The 13,015-nt window shown below is 34.5% G+C and overlaps 1 protein-coding gene across 6 annotated transcripts in view; it reads left to right on the top strand.

Annotated features, from left to right (window-relative positions):
- Positions 1 to 13,015, top strand: part of LOC105338450 (protocadherin-1) — a 40,506-nt gene extending 27,491 nt beyond the window's left edge. For 3 of the 6 annotated variants that reach the window (XM_066075088.1, XM_066075087.1, XM_066075092.1), the window contains 5 exons: positions 5,512 to 8,359; positions 10,399 to 10,443; positions 11,316 to 11,436; positions 11,681 to 12,378; positions 12,487 to 13,015. In XM_066075088.1, coding sequence (XP_065931160.1) covers positions 5,654 to 8,359; positions 10,399 to 10,443; positions 11,316 to 11,436; positions 11,681 to 12,120 — 3,312 coding nt within the window. In that variant the 5' untranslated portion in view covers positions 5,512 to 5,653 and the 3' untranslated portion in view covers positions 12,121 to 12,378; positions 12,487 to 13,015. Of the gene's footprint in view, positions 1 to 1,100; positions 1,476 to 2,363; positions 2,605 to 4,251; positions 4,415 to 5,511; positions 8,360 to 10,398; positions 10,444 to 11,315; positions 11,437 to 11,680; positions 12,379 to 12,486 lie in introns of those variants that run through there. The other 3 variants (XM_066075091.1, XM_066075089.1, XM_066075090.1) reach the window with 3 other exon arrangements.

Raw genomic sequence — 13,015 nt, forward strand, 5'->3', positions numbered from 1 at the left:
AATTAACCTTATCTTAGGATCTTGTACCTATTTTGGGTTGTTGTTTTTTTTTATTTTTCATTTTGCTTGTTTTTGGATGTTGTTTGCTTGTTGAAGCATGATGCAAAGTGGTGCCACTACAGGGAAATCTGAGAAGTTGATTCCCAATGCCCACCTCCCCCTATGTGATATTGTGTTTCTAACAGATGAAATGTGATCCACTGTGCTATTGAAGTTAACTTTACTAGGATAACATCAAAGCATGAATTCAGGATTGTGATAGATTTTTTTTTTAAAATATTCATGATTGAAACAAAATTTATTAAACATGTAGCATTTTTAAAAAAACATTAGATCAATTCAACATGATTTTGATTTTAGGTTGTTGAATAAGGTCATATAAACCCGAAAAAATATCTTTGTTGTGGGAGATACCTATGAAAATTAATTTTCACATTACTTAATGAAATAATGACCCTGATTGTGGTTTTGCTTTGGTCTGGGCTTGTCATACTGTGGTGTTGACATCTCATGCTATTATGATTTAATCTCTCTTGGCATGTTTCTAATCTGTCCTTAATTGACTGCAAACGCTGGCCCAAACTTCTTGGTTTTGTCAACTTTTTATTTTCAGGCCTTCTTGGCCTGAGCTAAGTACATTGTTATGTACTTGTTAAAGAACTCAAATCTCTCTCTTTATGACGGTATGAAGATGAATTTTCTCACCCCATAGAAAACTCTTTCAAACCTGTAAGTACCATTACAGAGATAATCTACTCCAGTAAGAAATTAGTTTTGTTCCACTCAAGTAATGGGATTAATGAAAAAGATAGATTACAGGTTTTTAGAGATTTTAATGCTAATCTTAATCTTGTTTGAAATCAGTAGTATTGTTGGCAACCTTACATTGTGTTTGTCGTTAAACCAATGTAAAAGTTAAAATTTCAAATACCAGATTTATTCTTGAAGTATTATAGTATATATTTCTTATTTCTTATTTTGCTATTGGGCATTTTCTCCATATTAGTGTTCTAATTAGTGATATGTGGTTTTTTAAGAACTAGTATTTTAATTAATGAGACAGCTGTGTATAAGAGGATAAGAACAAAAACCTTCCTGGGAAAAAAAGAATTCATTGGAGAAATAACATGTGTTTTGATGAATGTCAAACAGCCAAGTCCAGAAAAAAGTTACTGACTCGTTAAAATATAATGTCATCTTTGCGCATGGGTCATTGGCGGTTCTGAAAGGAAATGTGTTTTTCTTCCTAAGCTTGACAAACTGAGATTCGGGCTTAAACAGTAATGCAGCCAGAAAATAATAGAAGTGACAGGATTATAAGCTATAATTTGGGTAGTCTGATTCAGTCAGCAGGAAAATTTGTCTGTAACTTTAGATGGATCATCCCATTCATGGATGAACTGTAATGGTCATGTCAAGAAGTTAACCAGGTGCTGTCCAGGTTATTAAGAAATCAACAATTTTTAATGTAGATCGTAAGCATAATTTTACAAGTGGTGGTATTTAAAAAAAGCTTGGAAATTTTATTTTTCGTAAATATATATATTTTTTTTTTAAATAATATTTTATGTTTATGTTTGGAAATTGAGTTGTTGGATTGGGGGAAAAATTGTTCTAGATTTTTTTAGTGGTCTTTAATAGATTGCAAAAGTAGGTTCTTCTTTGTTTCGAGGGAATACCAACCTCATCCGAATATATTGTTATAAAAACAATACAACTCACGTAAGGTGCTTTTTGTGTTTTGAAATCAGAAATCATGTTAGCAGCTTGTCGGGTCTTCAACACGTCTTTGTTTGGAGCTAACTGACATTTGTGATCATTTCAAAAGATGCATGTGTCCCCCTTGCTTCTTTTCAGTGTGTTCAAAAATTGTAATAATGTAACACTTCTGAAAACAAAAGAAATTTTGGTATCTCTAGCAAAGCTATTGAAATGCCTGTCGCCACATCACAGAAACGTGATATATTGTTTGTCAAGATTCGTTGAAACTGATTACGATAGGCCATTATATGATTTTTTTTAATTTTGAAAAGACATATTCTGTCTGCCCAGTTCTGAAGGGGAACATTTGGGAAAATGGGATATCAAAATTCATTTTTGAAATTTAGATACACAACAAAAAAATTTTGAGTGGAAATTTTCAATTAATTTGCATGTGAGAAATCTACGCCTTAATTATTGTCATCATTTTAAGAGTTTTATGGACAAGATTAGTTTTTATTCTAAAATGCATTTTAGAATAAACCTTTTGGAAGCCTCCCTTGAAATCCTTTTTTCTTCTCAGAATCAATGCAACAGAAATGATACAGGTCTTGTTGGTAAAAAAAAATTCAGATATAATCCAACCAAACAGGACGGACGGAGCATAACTGTTCCAGGTCAGAACCCACTTAAAGCGTCCCATTGGTCGGGTAGAAAGATGGGTTCACTCGCCATCAGATAGCCGGGCTTTTGTTCTAGTTTATCTTAGGATGGCATAGAAAAGTGTTAACTGATTACGGTGGGATAAGATCGGTGGGCATCCTAGCACAAAAGTCATTCTGTGGGGACTAGACAGAGCAAGTGGTACAGGATTCTTCTGTTGGGTATAAATCTCACTCCCAGGTAGGATTATCTCTGCAGTCAAGGGAGGGTGGGGGGAGAATTTCAGAAAAAAGTTTTTTGGGTTTCATTGTTTTCAACATTTATATTTCAATTTAATAATTATTATTATACTTTTTTGAATGCATGAAACCAATGAGTCATAACATATGTCCCCATTGTACAAATTACTCGTTTATCTGTGATTTTATAACAAATTGTTTTGAGAATATCTTTATGTAGCAGCCACTTATCTCTGATATATATGATATGTATCATAAATAAAACAGAAACTGATCATAATTAAAACATGCAATTAAAAAAATTTGTATGTAGCTTAATCTACTATTTGTAAAACTATTTCAAGATTTAAGTTAATTTATTTGCTATGTATTGAAGAAAATATTTGTTGATATGAAATTTAATGATTTATGTTATAGTTAAAAACTTGAAACCAAATATTAAAAGTGTAAAAATAGCAAAAGATTAATGTTTGAAGAAGATTTGAAAGCCTTAAGTATGATTCTTTAGGAGCTACTTCACACTATGTACAGAATGGATTGGAGTTGTCACAAATGACAGATTTACCATGAAGTCTCCACAAATATTGATCTTGATTTCAAAATGGGGACGTCTTAAACATTAAAGTACCGTTTGGAATATTTGTGAATTCTGAATTAAAAATTGTTCAGTATCATTTTTCAACAAATCTGTTTTTGTACATTTTCCACCTTTAAAAATATAGCTCTAAAATACCGGTATACCAAAAATATTTTTCAGATACCCAAGTTTTAATTTTATTAATTTATGTAATAAAACATAATGATAGAATAATTTTTTTTGTTATTAAATCATTTTAGTTATCTGTTTTAAAGAACAAAAAATTAAAAGAAACAAAGAGTTTGACCAAATGAAACATTTTGGGAAAATTAGGGCAAACATATGCATATCTACTTATTTACTATGTTTGAATAATTTTGAAGGGGCAATATCTTCTTTTGCACAGGACAGACATGATATTTTTAACCAGCATCTTGACTACAGAGTTGTGTAAAACTGATATCTATTGATTCTTCGTTTGTTTCGGCATTAATTTCTTATCATTTCTTTCTCAATGAAGCATTCGATAGAGAGAAAAAGCGGGGTCTGATAGTTTGCATGTTTAGCCGATCGTTACTGAAGTGGCGGTACGTGTTCTGTTCTTATCCACAATTTGCACAATTCCAGTAACAAACAAGCAAACAAATGACAGTTTGTTTAATTTCTGTCTGTCATAGGGAAGTTTATAATACTATAATTAATCAAAGCAATGAGTTTCCTGGAAAAAATAAAAATAAAAGGAGGGGTTTAGAAAAAAGTAAATTATTTTCATTTGATTTTTTTTGCTTTTGTTTTTCATTTTATAACATAATTTATATCTAAGATGTTGAAATTAATTTTGACATGCCATAATTTAATTAATTTTTGAAACTGAATAATGGAATTATTTTAAATCGGAAAAGAGATTTCGAAGAACAGTCATCGCCATTGCTTGAAATTCATTTCTATTTGCGCAATTGGATGCAAACAGCCAGCTATCAACAATTCTTTGTCATTTGTTCTTGTCTCTTGTTTGTGATCAGTAGGGATGAACGCTTTGTAAAGTTTTTATCAGAGGTGTCATGCTCCCCTCCGATTCATGGTCAGTAAAGCGGTGAGCTGTGTACAGAAACACTAGCTGCCAGAAGACCCCCAGTAAATCGCGTACTCTGGGAAAACATGGCAAACAGTGACTCGTTCTGTTTTGTGCGGAATTGTAAAATTCTGAATGGGAGTATGGGTCTTTCTTTGTTTTGTAAGTAATTTCTGTTTCCATTTCTTATGGTACATATACTGGGTTTTGTTTAAATACACTGGGTTTTCTTTCAGCCAGTAGAAAATAGTTTTGTGTTTACAGACCATTCCGGTTTTTTCCCTCGTTTTTCACCAGCCAATTATTTGTATTGATATCAGCTAAAGATGAATCCTATTCCTACAATATGTTGCCAGTATCTTTTTTATCTGATATTATTCATCTGTTCAATACATGGAGTATGTATTTGCCTTCTATGACTAGGATAAGGGGTTTGTTGACATTGCAAGAAACCTAATTCTCTAGTTCCGATTTCGATACTTTTCTTTTTCTGAGTTTCCACTTATTAAAATTTGTATCTGTTTGCTTCCTTGGGTGTCATATTGAAGGATCAAAACTAAACTGAGCCCAATTTTGTTCTAATGATCTGTTTGCACTTCATAAGCAAACATAGGAACAAACCTCTTCACCACTTTTGTCGCAGAGATTGTAATGTATTCTTAGGTTAAGGGATTTTGTGCTTAGGACAGGCACTTTTTCCCCCTCCGTGATTTACACTGGAATGATTTTTAGTGAAGGGGTAGTTGGAGTCTGTTAAACAAGAATCAGGGAATCAAGTCAAAGGACTAGAAAGCGTGCGATATCTGTGTTGGCAGGAAGAGAAGTATTACGATCTCTTCCCAGGTGGTTAGAAAGTCGATACACAAGTGTACCTCCCAAAGAGGCAAAAAGACAAATTTGCGACAGGATCGTGTGGAAGATTTAATATCCACACTTGTTAATGTTTCTCTATTTCGGTAAAAGGTAATCCTACTTCACAGCTTGTATTGATGAGTTTGTTGACGACTCTTGTTTGATAGGACTTTTCACCTGGTAGAATTGTAGCTAGGAATAGACCCAAGTTTTATCAAAAAGCACTTGACCAACCAATATTTTTAAATCTGCAATGTAGATTAAGATTATTCATTTTATCTTTGCAAAGGAAAACTGTTTTAAATGGGTAATAAGCAATTGAAAGCTATAATGAAGACTTGATAAGAATTAAAATATCAAAGATATCTGTATATTTTGATGCAATTTTTTTTCTCTTTTCTTTGCAGGTGCATGTGTTCTAGCTATTGGTTGTCAAATTAGGCCAAGTTGTCTTCAAGAATGAGGAAAAAAGAAAATTGGAGAACTTCCTAAATCTCATTTCCACATAATTCCACACAGCATCAGTTCTCCACACCGTGGAAAAGAAACATGGAGCGCATCATAGTTTCATTTTTGACTTTCGCCTCTGTTATGGCAAGCGTTTGGACTCAGCAAAACACTTTCTTTGTGACATTTCATCTGATGGAAGATCTTCCCAATAACACACTGATAGGGAGTCTGGAGCAGGAGATAGGCTTATCAGCAAAGATCAACGATTCACTCCCAAACCTCAAGTTCACATTCAAGAAAAAAGAGGAGCCCATTATTTCACTATTTCGCCTTTCAATTTCTAGTCAACTTTTTACTAACCAAGTGATAGATCGAGAGAAAGTCTCAGCTTGTCAGTACAAACCACAGTGTGTATTCAACTTTGAGATTGTTGTGACAAGTAATGCATCCAGTTATTTTGGTCAAATCAATGTTCAAGTCAATGTTACTGATGTTAATGATCACAGTCCAAAGTTCGATCCTAATTTTATTCGGCTCAGTTTACCGGAATCCACCACTGCTAACAAGAGTGTATACAGAGTGGAACCGGCTCAAGATTATGACACAGGGGGCAATAACTCGGTGCAATCCTACGAGCTCAACCAGATCACTCCTTCAGGTTCAGCCTCTATGGATTTTAGAATGGAAGAAATCAGGTCTATCTCTGAAGTTTCTCGTAACATCTTGACCAATGTGAACTTGGATTATGAACGTGAACAACTTTACGTGTATCACATTCTTGCAAGAGATGGTGGAAATCCTCAAAGAACAGGCACCTTTACACTGGAAGTAATTGTGGTAGATGAAAACGACAATTCTCCCGTTTTTGATAAGTCACAGGCTGCTGTGACCATCGAAGAATACACTGCTGTAAACACCCCTTTCTATGTTTTCCATGCCAGTGATAAAGATTCTGGTAAAAATGGCCAAATTGAATTTCGTTTCAAGAAGTTTCAGGAACAGTGGCAAGAAATTGCTACTTTGTTTTCCATTCATAATGAAACTGGTACAGTTAAAGTTATTGGAAACCTGAAATACGAGCATGGGAAAGTATACCATATCATTGTGGAAGCAACTGACAAGGGAGATATTCCCAGGTATGCTACTGCTCAGCTGGATGTCACAGTCAAAGATTCCGGAAATAATGCTCCTAAAATAAACATCAACTTCCTTTCGACTGATCAAGGAAACAACACTGTCAGCGTTTCAGAAGATGCTTTCTTGGAGCAAGCCATTGCCATCGTCATTGTGGAAGACTCCGACACTGGTCCAAATGGAGAGGTGACTTGCAGAACCTTTAACACTTTCTTTGGTCTCCAAAGCTTGGATGATGGATACAAGGTCATCATCCAGCATTACTTGGATAGAGAAACCCAAAGCTCTCATCACATCAAAATCACATGTGCTGACAAGGGCACACCAGTATTGGATAGCGTGTTGGAGTTTACAGTTAATGTGTTGGATGCCAACGATAATCCGCCAAAGTTTTCCCAGTTTTACTACAATGCCAAAGTTAACGAAACCAACAACCGAGGGAAAGAGATTATTCAAGTACTTGCTACAGATAAAGACATTGGAAAAAATGGACAGATTTCGTATTTCATTGAGCCACCAACAGACAACAGATTCTCTATTGGACCTGAGACAGGAATTGTTACTGCTAATGTGGACTTTGATAGGGAGCAATCGGTACATATAACATTCACTGTCAGAGCCACAGACCATGGAACACCACCACAGAACACCACAGCCAACATTTGGTTGGATATTGAAGATGTTAATGACAATCCACCAAACTTCTTGAAGGCCAACTTTGTCTTCTCTGTTGATGAAAATTTGCCCAATGGATCCTTTGTTGGAGCAGTCCAAGCAGTGGACAAGGATGAGGGCAAAAATGGAGAATTTGATTTCTCAATTTCGGGGGATTATTCCAACAAATCAGTTATTCCTTTCACTGTTTCCCCTTCGGGTGAGATCAAGACCTACGAGTCGTTGGACAGGGAATTTCTGAACCGCTACGACTTTCAAGTCCTTGCCGTAGACAAAGGAGACCCTTCACTAACTGGAACTGCTCATGTTACAATCAACATCAATGATAAAAATGACAATGCACCAATATTCATCTTCCCAAGCACTGATAACCACACCATCATCATACCCAACACAACCCCGTTAGAGTCCATCATAGCTTCCATACAGGCCTATGATTTGGATGAAGATACCAATGGTTATGGCAATGGGAAGGTCATGTTTTATATAGATGGTGGCAATGAAGGCGGAATCTTTTATCTGAACCACGATACCGGAAGTCTCCACTTCAGGAAAGCAGTCAGTGTTGCCCAAGACTATACCTTTCATCTGAAAATCCGGGCGCGTGATAATGGGCACGAGGCCCTAGAGGCCAAGCGAGATCTGGACATCATCGTCAAGTACATGAATGCTACCGCTAGCTCTATACCAGATCCGAACGACTCGGACAAGAATATCCTGATAGTGGTTATTGTGGTGTGTGTGACCATTGTCGTGTCTGTGGCTCTTATTGCCCTCATCTGTATGCTGCGTCGTAAGAATGAGGACAAGATGAAAGATGATGGACCCCCCTTCCTGGCCTCGGGATCTCCAACCTCTGCCCTGTATGACAGGCCCCCAGCATACCCTTATCAGAACGGGACCCCTGGGGACAAATCCAGACCAAGAGTCAGCTTCTCCAAGGAAAACGACACGTTTACCAAGCAGCAGCTGATGGAGAAAATGACTGGACACCCAGTAAGTTGTTCTACAGTTTATTTCCTTGTGTACTTTTATCTCTCTAATTAATATACATGTACATGCATTATACATTGATAAGGATAACATTATGTTACTAGTTCACATTTATTTTACTTTTTAAATGATTTTAGTTCTTGTATAATAGTACAAAAATTAATTCCAATCTGTGTTAAGTATACATGTATGTATTTTGTCATAAAAGCATGGCTTACAAACCACCAGTTTAGTAGTAACCTCATGTACGGGTAGTTTGGTGGTAAACAGATCAGAACAGTGTGAACCGGTGTCCTATTTACTGAGATCTCTCCAAAGATTGAAGTGAAAAGGGGGACACAAAGGAACGTTTGACCCCCTAAGCCTATCTCTGTGAGGGATCTACGTCTTTGTGTTTGGTCACAACTCTTGGAGATCGTAGTTTTTCAAAATATCGTTTCCTTTTCTTTTTTGTTTGATTTTGTTTAAATTTTCTATTGCGGTAAGACAAAGCACCAGTAGACAATTAAGGTCCAGTGAACATCTGACTTCTCTTTAGAAATCTGGTTCCAAACTATGGATTTGAACAAAAGGCCATGCAAAAAAAAATAGGACGCTATTACAAATTTTATTTCAAAAACTGAAATAAAATTATGCTCTTAATTTTCTACTACTTTTAGTAGACTCATGTAATTTTTTTATTTTTAATCAAAATTTGAATAAAATTTGTGTTAAAATTTTTAAAAAATTCATCCTACTCTTAAGGTATATTTTATTAGCTGTAGTTTCAAGATCTAGGAAAGAAAAAAGACATGAAGTAAAAAACAAACATGTGAAAAATAAATTTTTTAAAAGAGGTTTTCTTGTCATTTTATGAGAGTTTTCCTTAAAAAAAATATCTGCCTGGAGATTGTCAAAAGTTGAAACAAAGAAGCTATTGTTTCCTCTAACGAACTGTAATGTTTGTCGCTGTTATTCAATACTACAGTATTTCTAAACCAAGTGACTTGCAGCTTTTGAAATAACACACACAAACAACACAGTTTTTATGCTAATCTTGAAGAATATCTTCTGCTTGTCTCTTCATTGAAATTCGATACTTTTTCTTTGAAACCAATTTCTTTTACTTGCTGGTAAAAAAGTTCTGTAGACGCAGTGCACTTATCATTGGCATCAAGTTGGGTGTTTTTAACAGTTTTTAGAGGACATTTTCCTATTTAAAACTGAAATGCATCGTTTTCTGCTCAAAGACGGTGAAATAGATATTTTTTGTGGCATAAACAGTCTTTTCACAAATCATTTACAAAAGCTTTGATAAGGAAAGATCACTTTTAGCTTATCTGATTAACTGTTGCATAATAGTTTTTGTCAAAAAGAGACACTTTTTGTTTTGTTTTGAGAACTGCAGTCTCATCTCTTCACAAGTTCATATTAACAAAATAATTTTGTTTGCTAAGTAAAAGTTAAGTAGGTATAGATAAATATAATTTTTGAAAAATTAAGCACCTGGATTTGGAATATTACAGTTTCTATTTGAATGCATGATTCACAAGACACAAGATAAGACCTCGCAGTCGGGAAACCATCACATTTAGACAGATGTCGCAAAATTAATGACATCAAATACCGATTTTACCAACAACTACAAGAATTGCTCGAATCTTCTCGGGGTTGGGTAGAAAGTGTCCCAGCTACTGGCTGTTTGCTTTGGTTAGATAGGGAGACTCTCTGAACCAACAGTTCGGTGATAAACAGTAAGGTGTGGAGTATGGCAAATGTTTGTACTGTTGGGAATCTTTGGAAGGACTGGAATGAAATCGATCAAGCTCCTTCAGTGTAGGAGACTACGGTCCAAACTAAGTTCCCCCCCCCCCCCCCCCCCCCATGTAAAAAAAAATGTGCTATGCAGATTTTGGTGTAATTTATATACATGTACATGAATCCTAGCATTCAATTTATTTTAAAATTTCAATCTATTGTTGGTATTATTTATTGTATAATATGTTTGAATTTTGATTTTAAAAAAAATGAAATTTTAAGGAGTGTTTTCATTTTTTTTCCAGAATGGTAGAAATGAGCAAGGAAAATACACAGGCCACAACCAACAGGTAATTATCTTTGAAATATTTGATTTTAACAAATTTTAAGATATACATTAAAAAGACATTTAAGATATACATTGAAACTTGGATGTACCACCTATATTTTGTACAAAATGTTAAACTTATGAAATTACCAAATCTTTTGATGGAATGAATATTCAATTTCAAAAATTTTTGGAAGATTGAAATTGAAATATAGTCACTGGTTTTGAATGAAAGCATCACATGCTTGGGTAGATGTGAAAATATGTTTGGTTTTTTCTTGAGTTTCTGATATGGTTTTCTGATCAAGCAGGTGCTACCTAGAAACACTCTATTGTTAGAAATTTAAAAAAGGGAATAAAAGTGAAAGTCATTCTGTTTTTTATCAATGAAAATTTATCCTCTGTCAATATTTCTAACAACTGAAATATTAAAATTTATGGGTATCTGTTTACTTAGTAAAAAAAAAAAAACACTGAGAATTGCCATGAACTATAAGAGAGATTTTTAAGGTAAAAAAATACAGTTTATTAATTTTTTATTAGTCAAAGGGAGTTATTTAATGTCTTTAGAAATTCAAAAGACCATCTGAAGAAAAGTGAAAAAGTGTGGTTTAAAGATTCAATTATAAAATCTTAAAGGGGGAAAGTATGATAATTCTTGGCCTTTCAATGTATTAGTGTGATGTGAGCTGTAGCATATCTCTGGCACCATAACTGCTGATTTTTTTTTACAAAATACATAGCTCAAACTCCCTGGGAAGTCCAATATTAATTTCACACATAAAAACTTCAGAAAATTTTAAAATAAGAATATTGAAGAAAAAAAAATTTAAATAAAATTTATGATTATGACTTTGATGAAGTGTGTTAAATAATTCTCTTTTGTTATCACAGAATCCAAAGTCTCATACAGAGGAGAGCCCCAGTGAAATATCAGGGGAGACAATTCCATCCGACAGTGGACACGGGGGATCAGAGGAAGATTTCAACAGTCACAACCACAATAACAATATGGGTAAGTATCTTACATCTCCCTGCATGGGTTTAAATACATGAATTCCATACAAGTTTGTATTAATTACTGATTATTTACTTTTGTTTTATGCATATTTCATCAGAATATAAGGAAAGCTATTGTTATTGTATATACATTTTTTCCCTTGCATTTATTTGTTTATAATTCATGTATGTTTAATCTGTGAATATATATGTATGTACTGTACTCATTTATTTTTACATCTTTTTTCTTTACTTTGCAGATAAAAGAATACCTCTACAGCCCTCGTACTTGAAAAACGGTGTCTTCATGATGCAAGAACCAATCAACAACCATTCTAACACACTGCCGAATGAGAGGCGCTTAAATTCCACATCTTCCAACCTGCCAGTGTCCAAATACATTGACGATAGTTTATTAACTTCGAGTATCAATTCTCTGTGGTCAGACAACCACACCGTTAATAGACAAAACAGTTGCAATGTGCAAAAATTACCCACAATTCCTGCATGGACAGGTTATCACCAAGGTGATAGAATGAACGACAGTTTGTTGTTTTATTCCAAAGACACAACGCTGGGGAGTCACAGTGCTCATAGCCGTGACGATGACGAGTGTACGACGACCAGCGGAAGCTACACCATTAATCCCGACGAAATCGACGACAGTTTCGATAACAGACCCAGGGATATGTTTGTGTAGTTGTTAAAAACACTGCGAAAATTGTTAGAAAATGTGAGATACTAATAATAATGACTTTATAACCAAAGATTTTGTTAATTGGATGAACCAAATATATTTTTTTGTGAACATTAAGTGCTATCGACCATATGTGGACACTAACTGCAAGGAAATGCTAACACAGGCAACGTGCACCCACTCCCAGGATGCTCTGCTTGCACTGTGACTACTCGCCCAGAAATTGGCCAATGAAATTCCCTTGCAACAGTTTCTTATATGGTAAGTCGTCATCTCAATGCTTCTATAGTAGCATATGTTTCATATTTTCTAAACATTGGATAAAATATCAAGAGATACCCTTATTAATCTTTTCTTTTTCTCTTGTAGCTTTGATGGCAGCATAGCAGAGCCTGGGGAGATTTCTGCATGGATAAAGAAAACGATATCGGAATTGGTATCAGTGAAGAAAACCTGTTCACATATTAGCATGCCAGTATTAAAACTAACCTTTGGATGATTGGAGGAGAAAAGGCATCAACGTGTGGTGTACAATAAATCTGTGTTCATTATATCTATATATGGTGGAGTGAGAAAATAATCCAACTAGATACTAACTAGTATGTAACAGATCTCAGTTAATTTTTGTATCGCAAATGTGTTTTTCTCTATTGCAATATTTTATATCTCAGCAATAAGTGTTGATGAATATGATTTGTTTTATATTGAGTTTGACTTTGTTTTATCTCTTCTTGTTAATGTTTGTCATGAGATGAACAAAGTTCATGAAATCCTGTTGTTTTGTGTTTTCTATGAGGAAAACAGATGCATGTAAATGTATGCATAATTTTGTTAATGGCAGCCTCGGAATGTTACTGATAATATGATCAAAATATAACAAAATAAAACTGAATAAAAA

The sequence above is a fragment of the Magallana gigas genome, chromosome 2 (assembly GCF_963853765.1).
Source record: "Magallana gigas chromosome 2, xbMagGiga1.1, whole genome shotgun sequence".
Taxonomy (NCBI): Eukaryota; Metazoa; Mollusca; class Bivalvia; order Ostreida; family Ostreidae; genus Magallana; species Magallana gigas.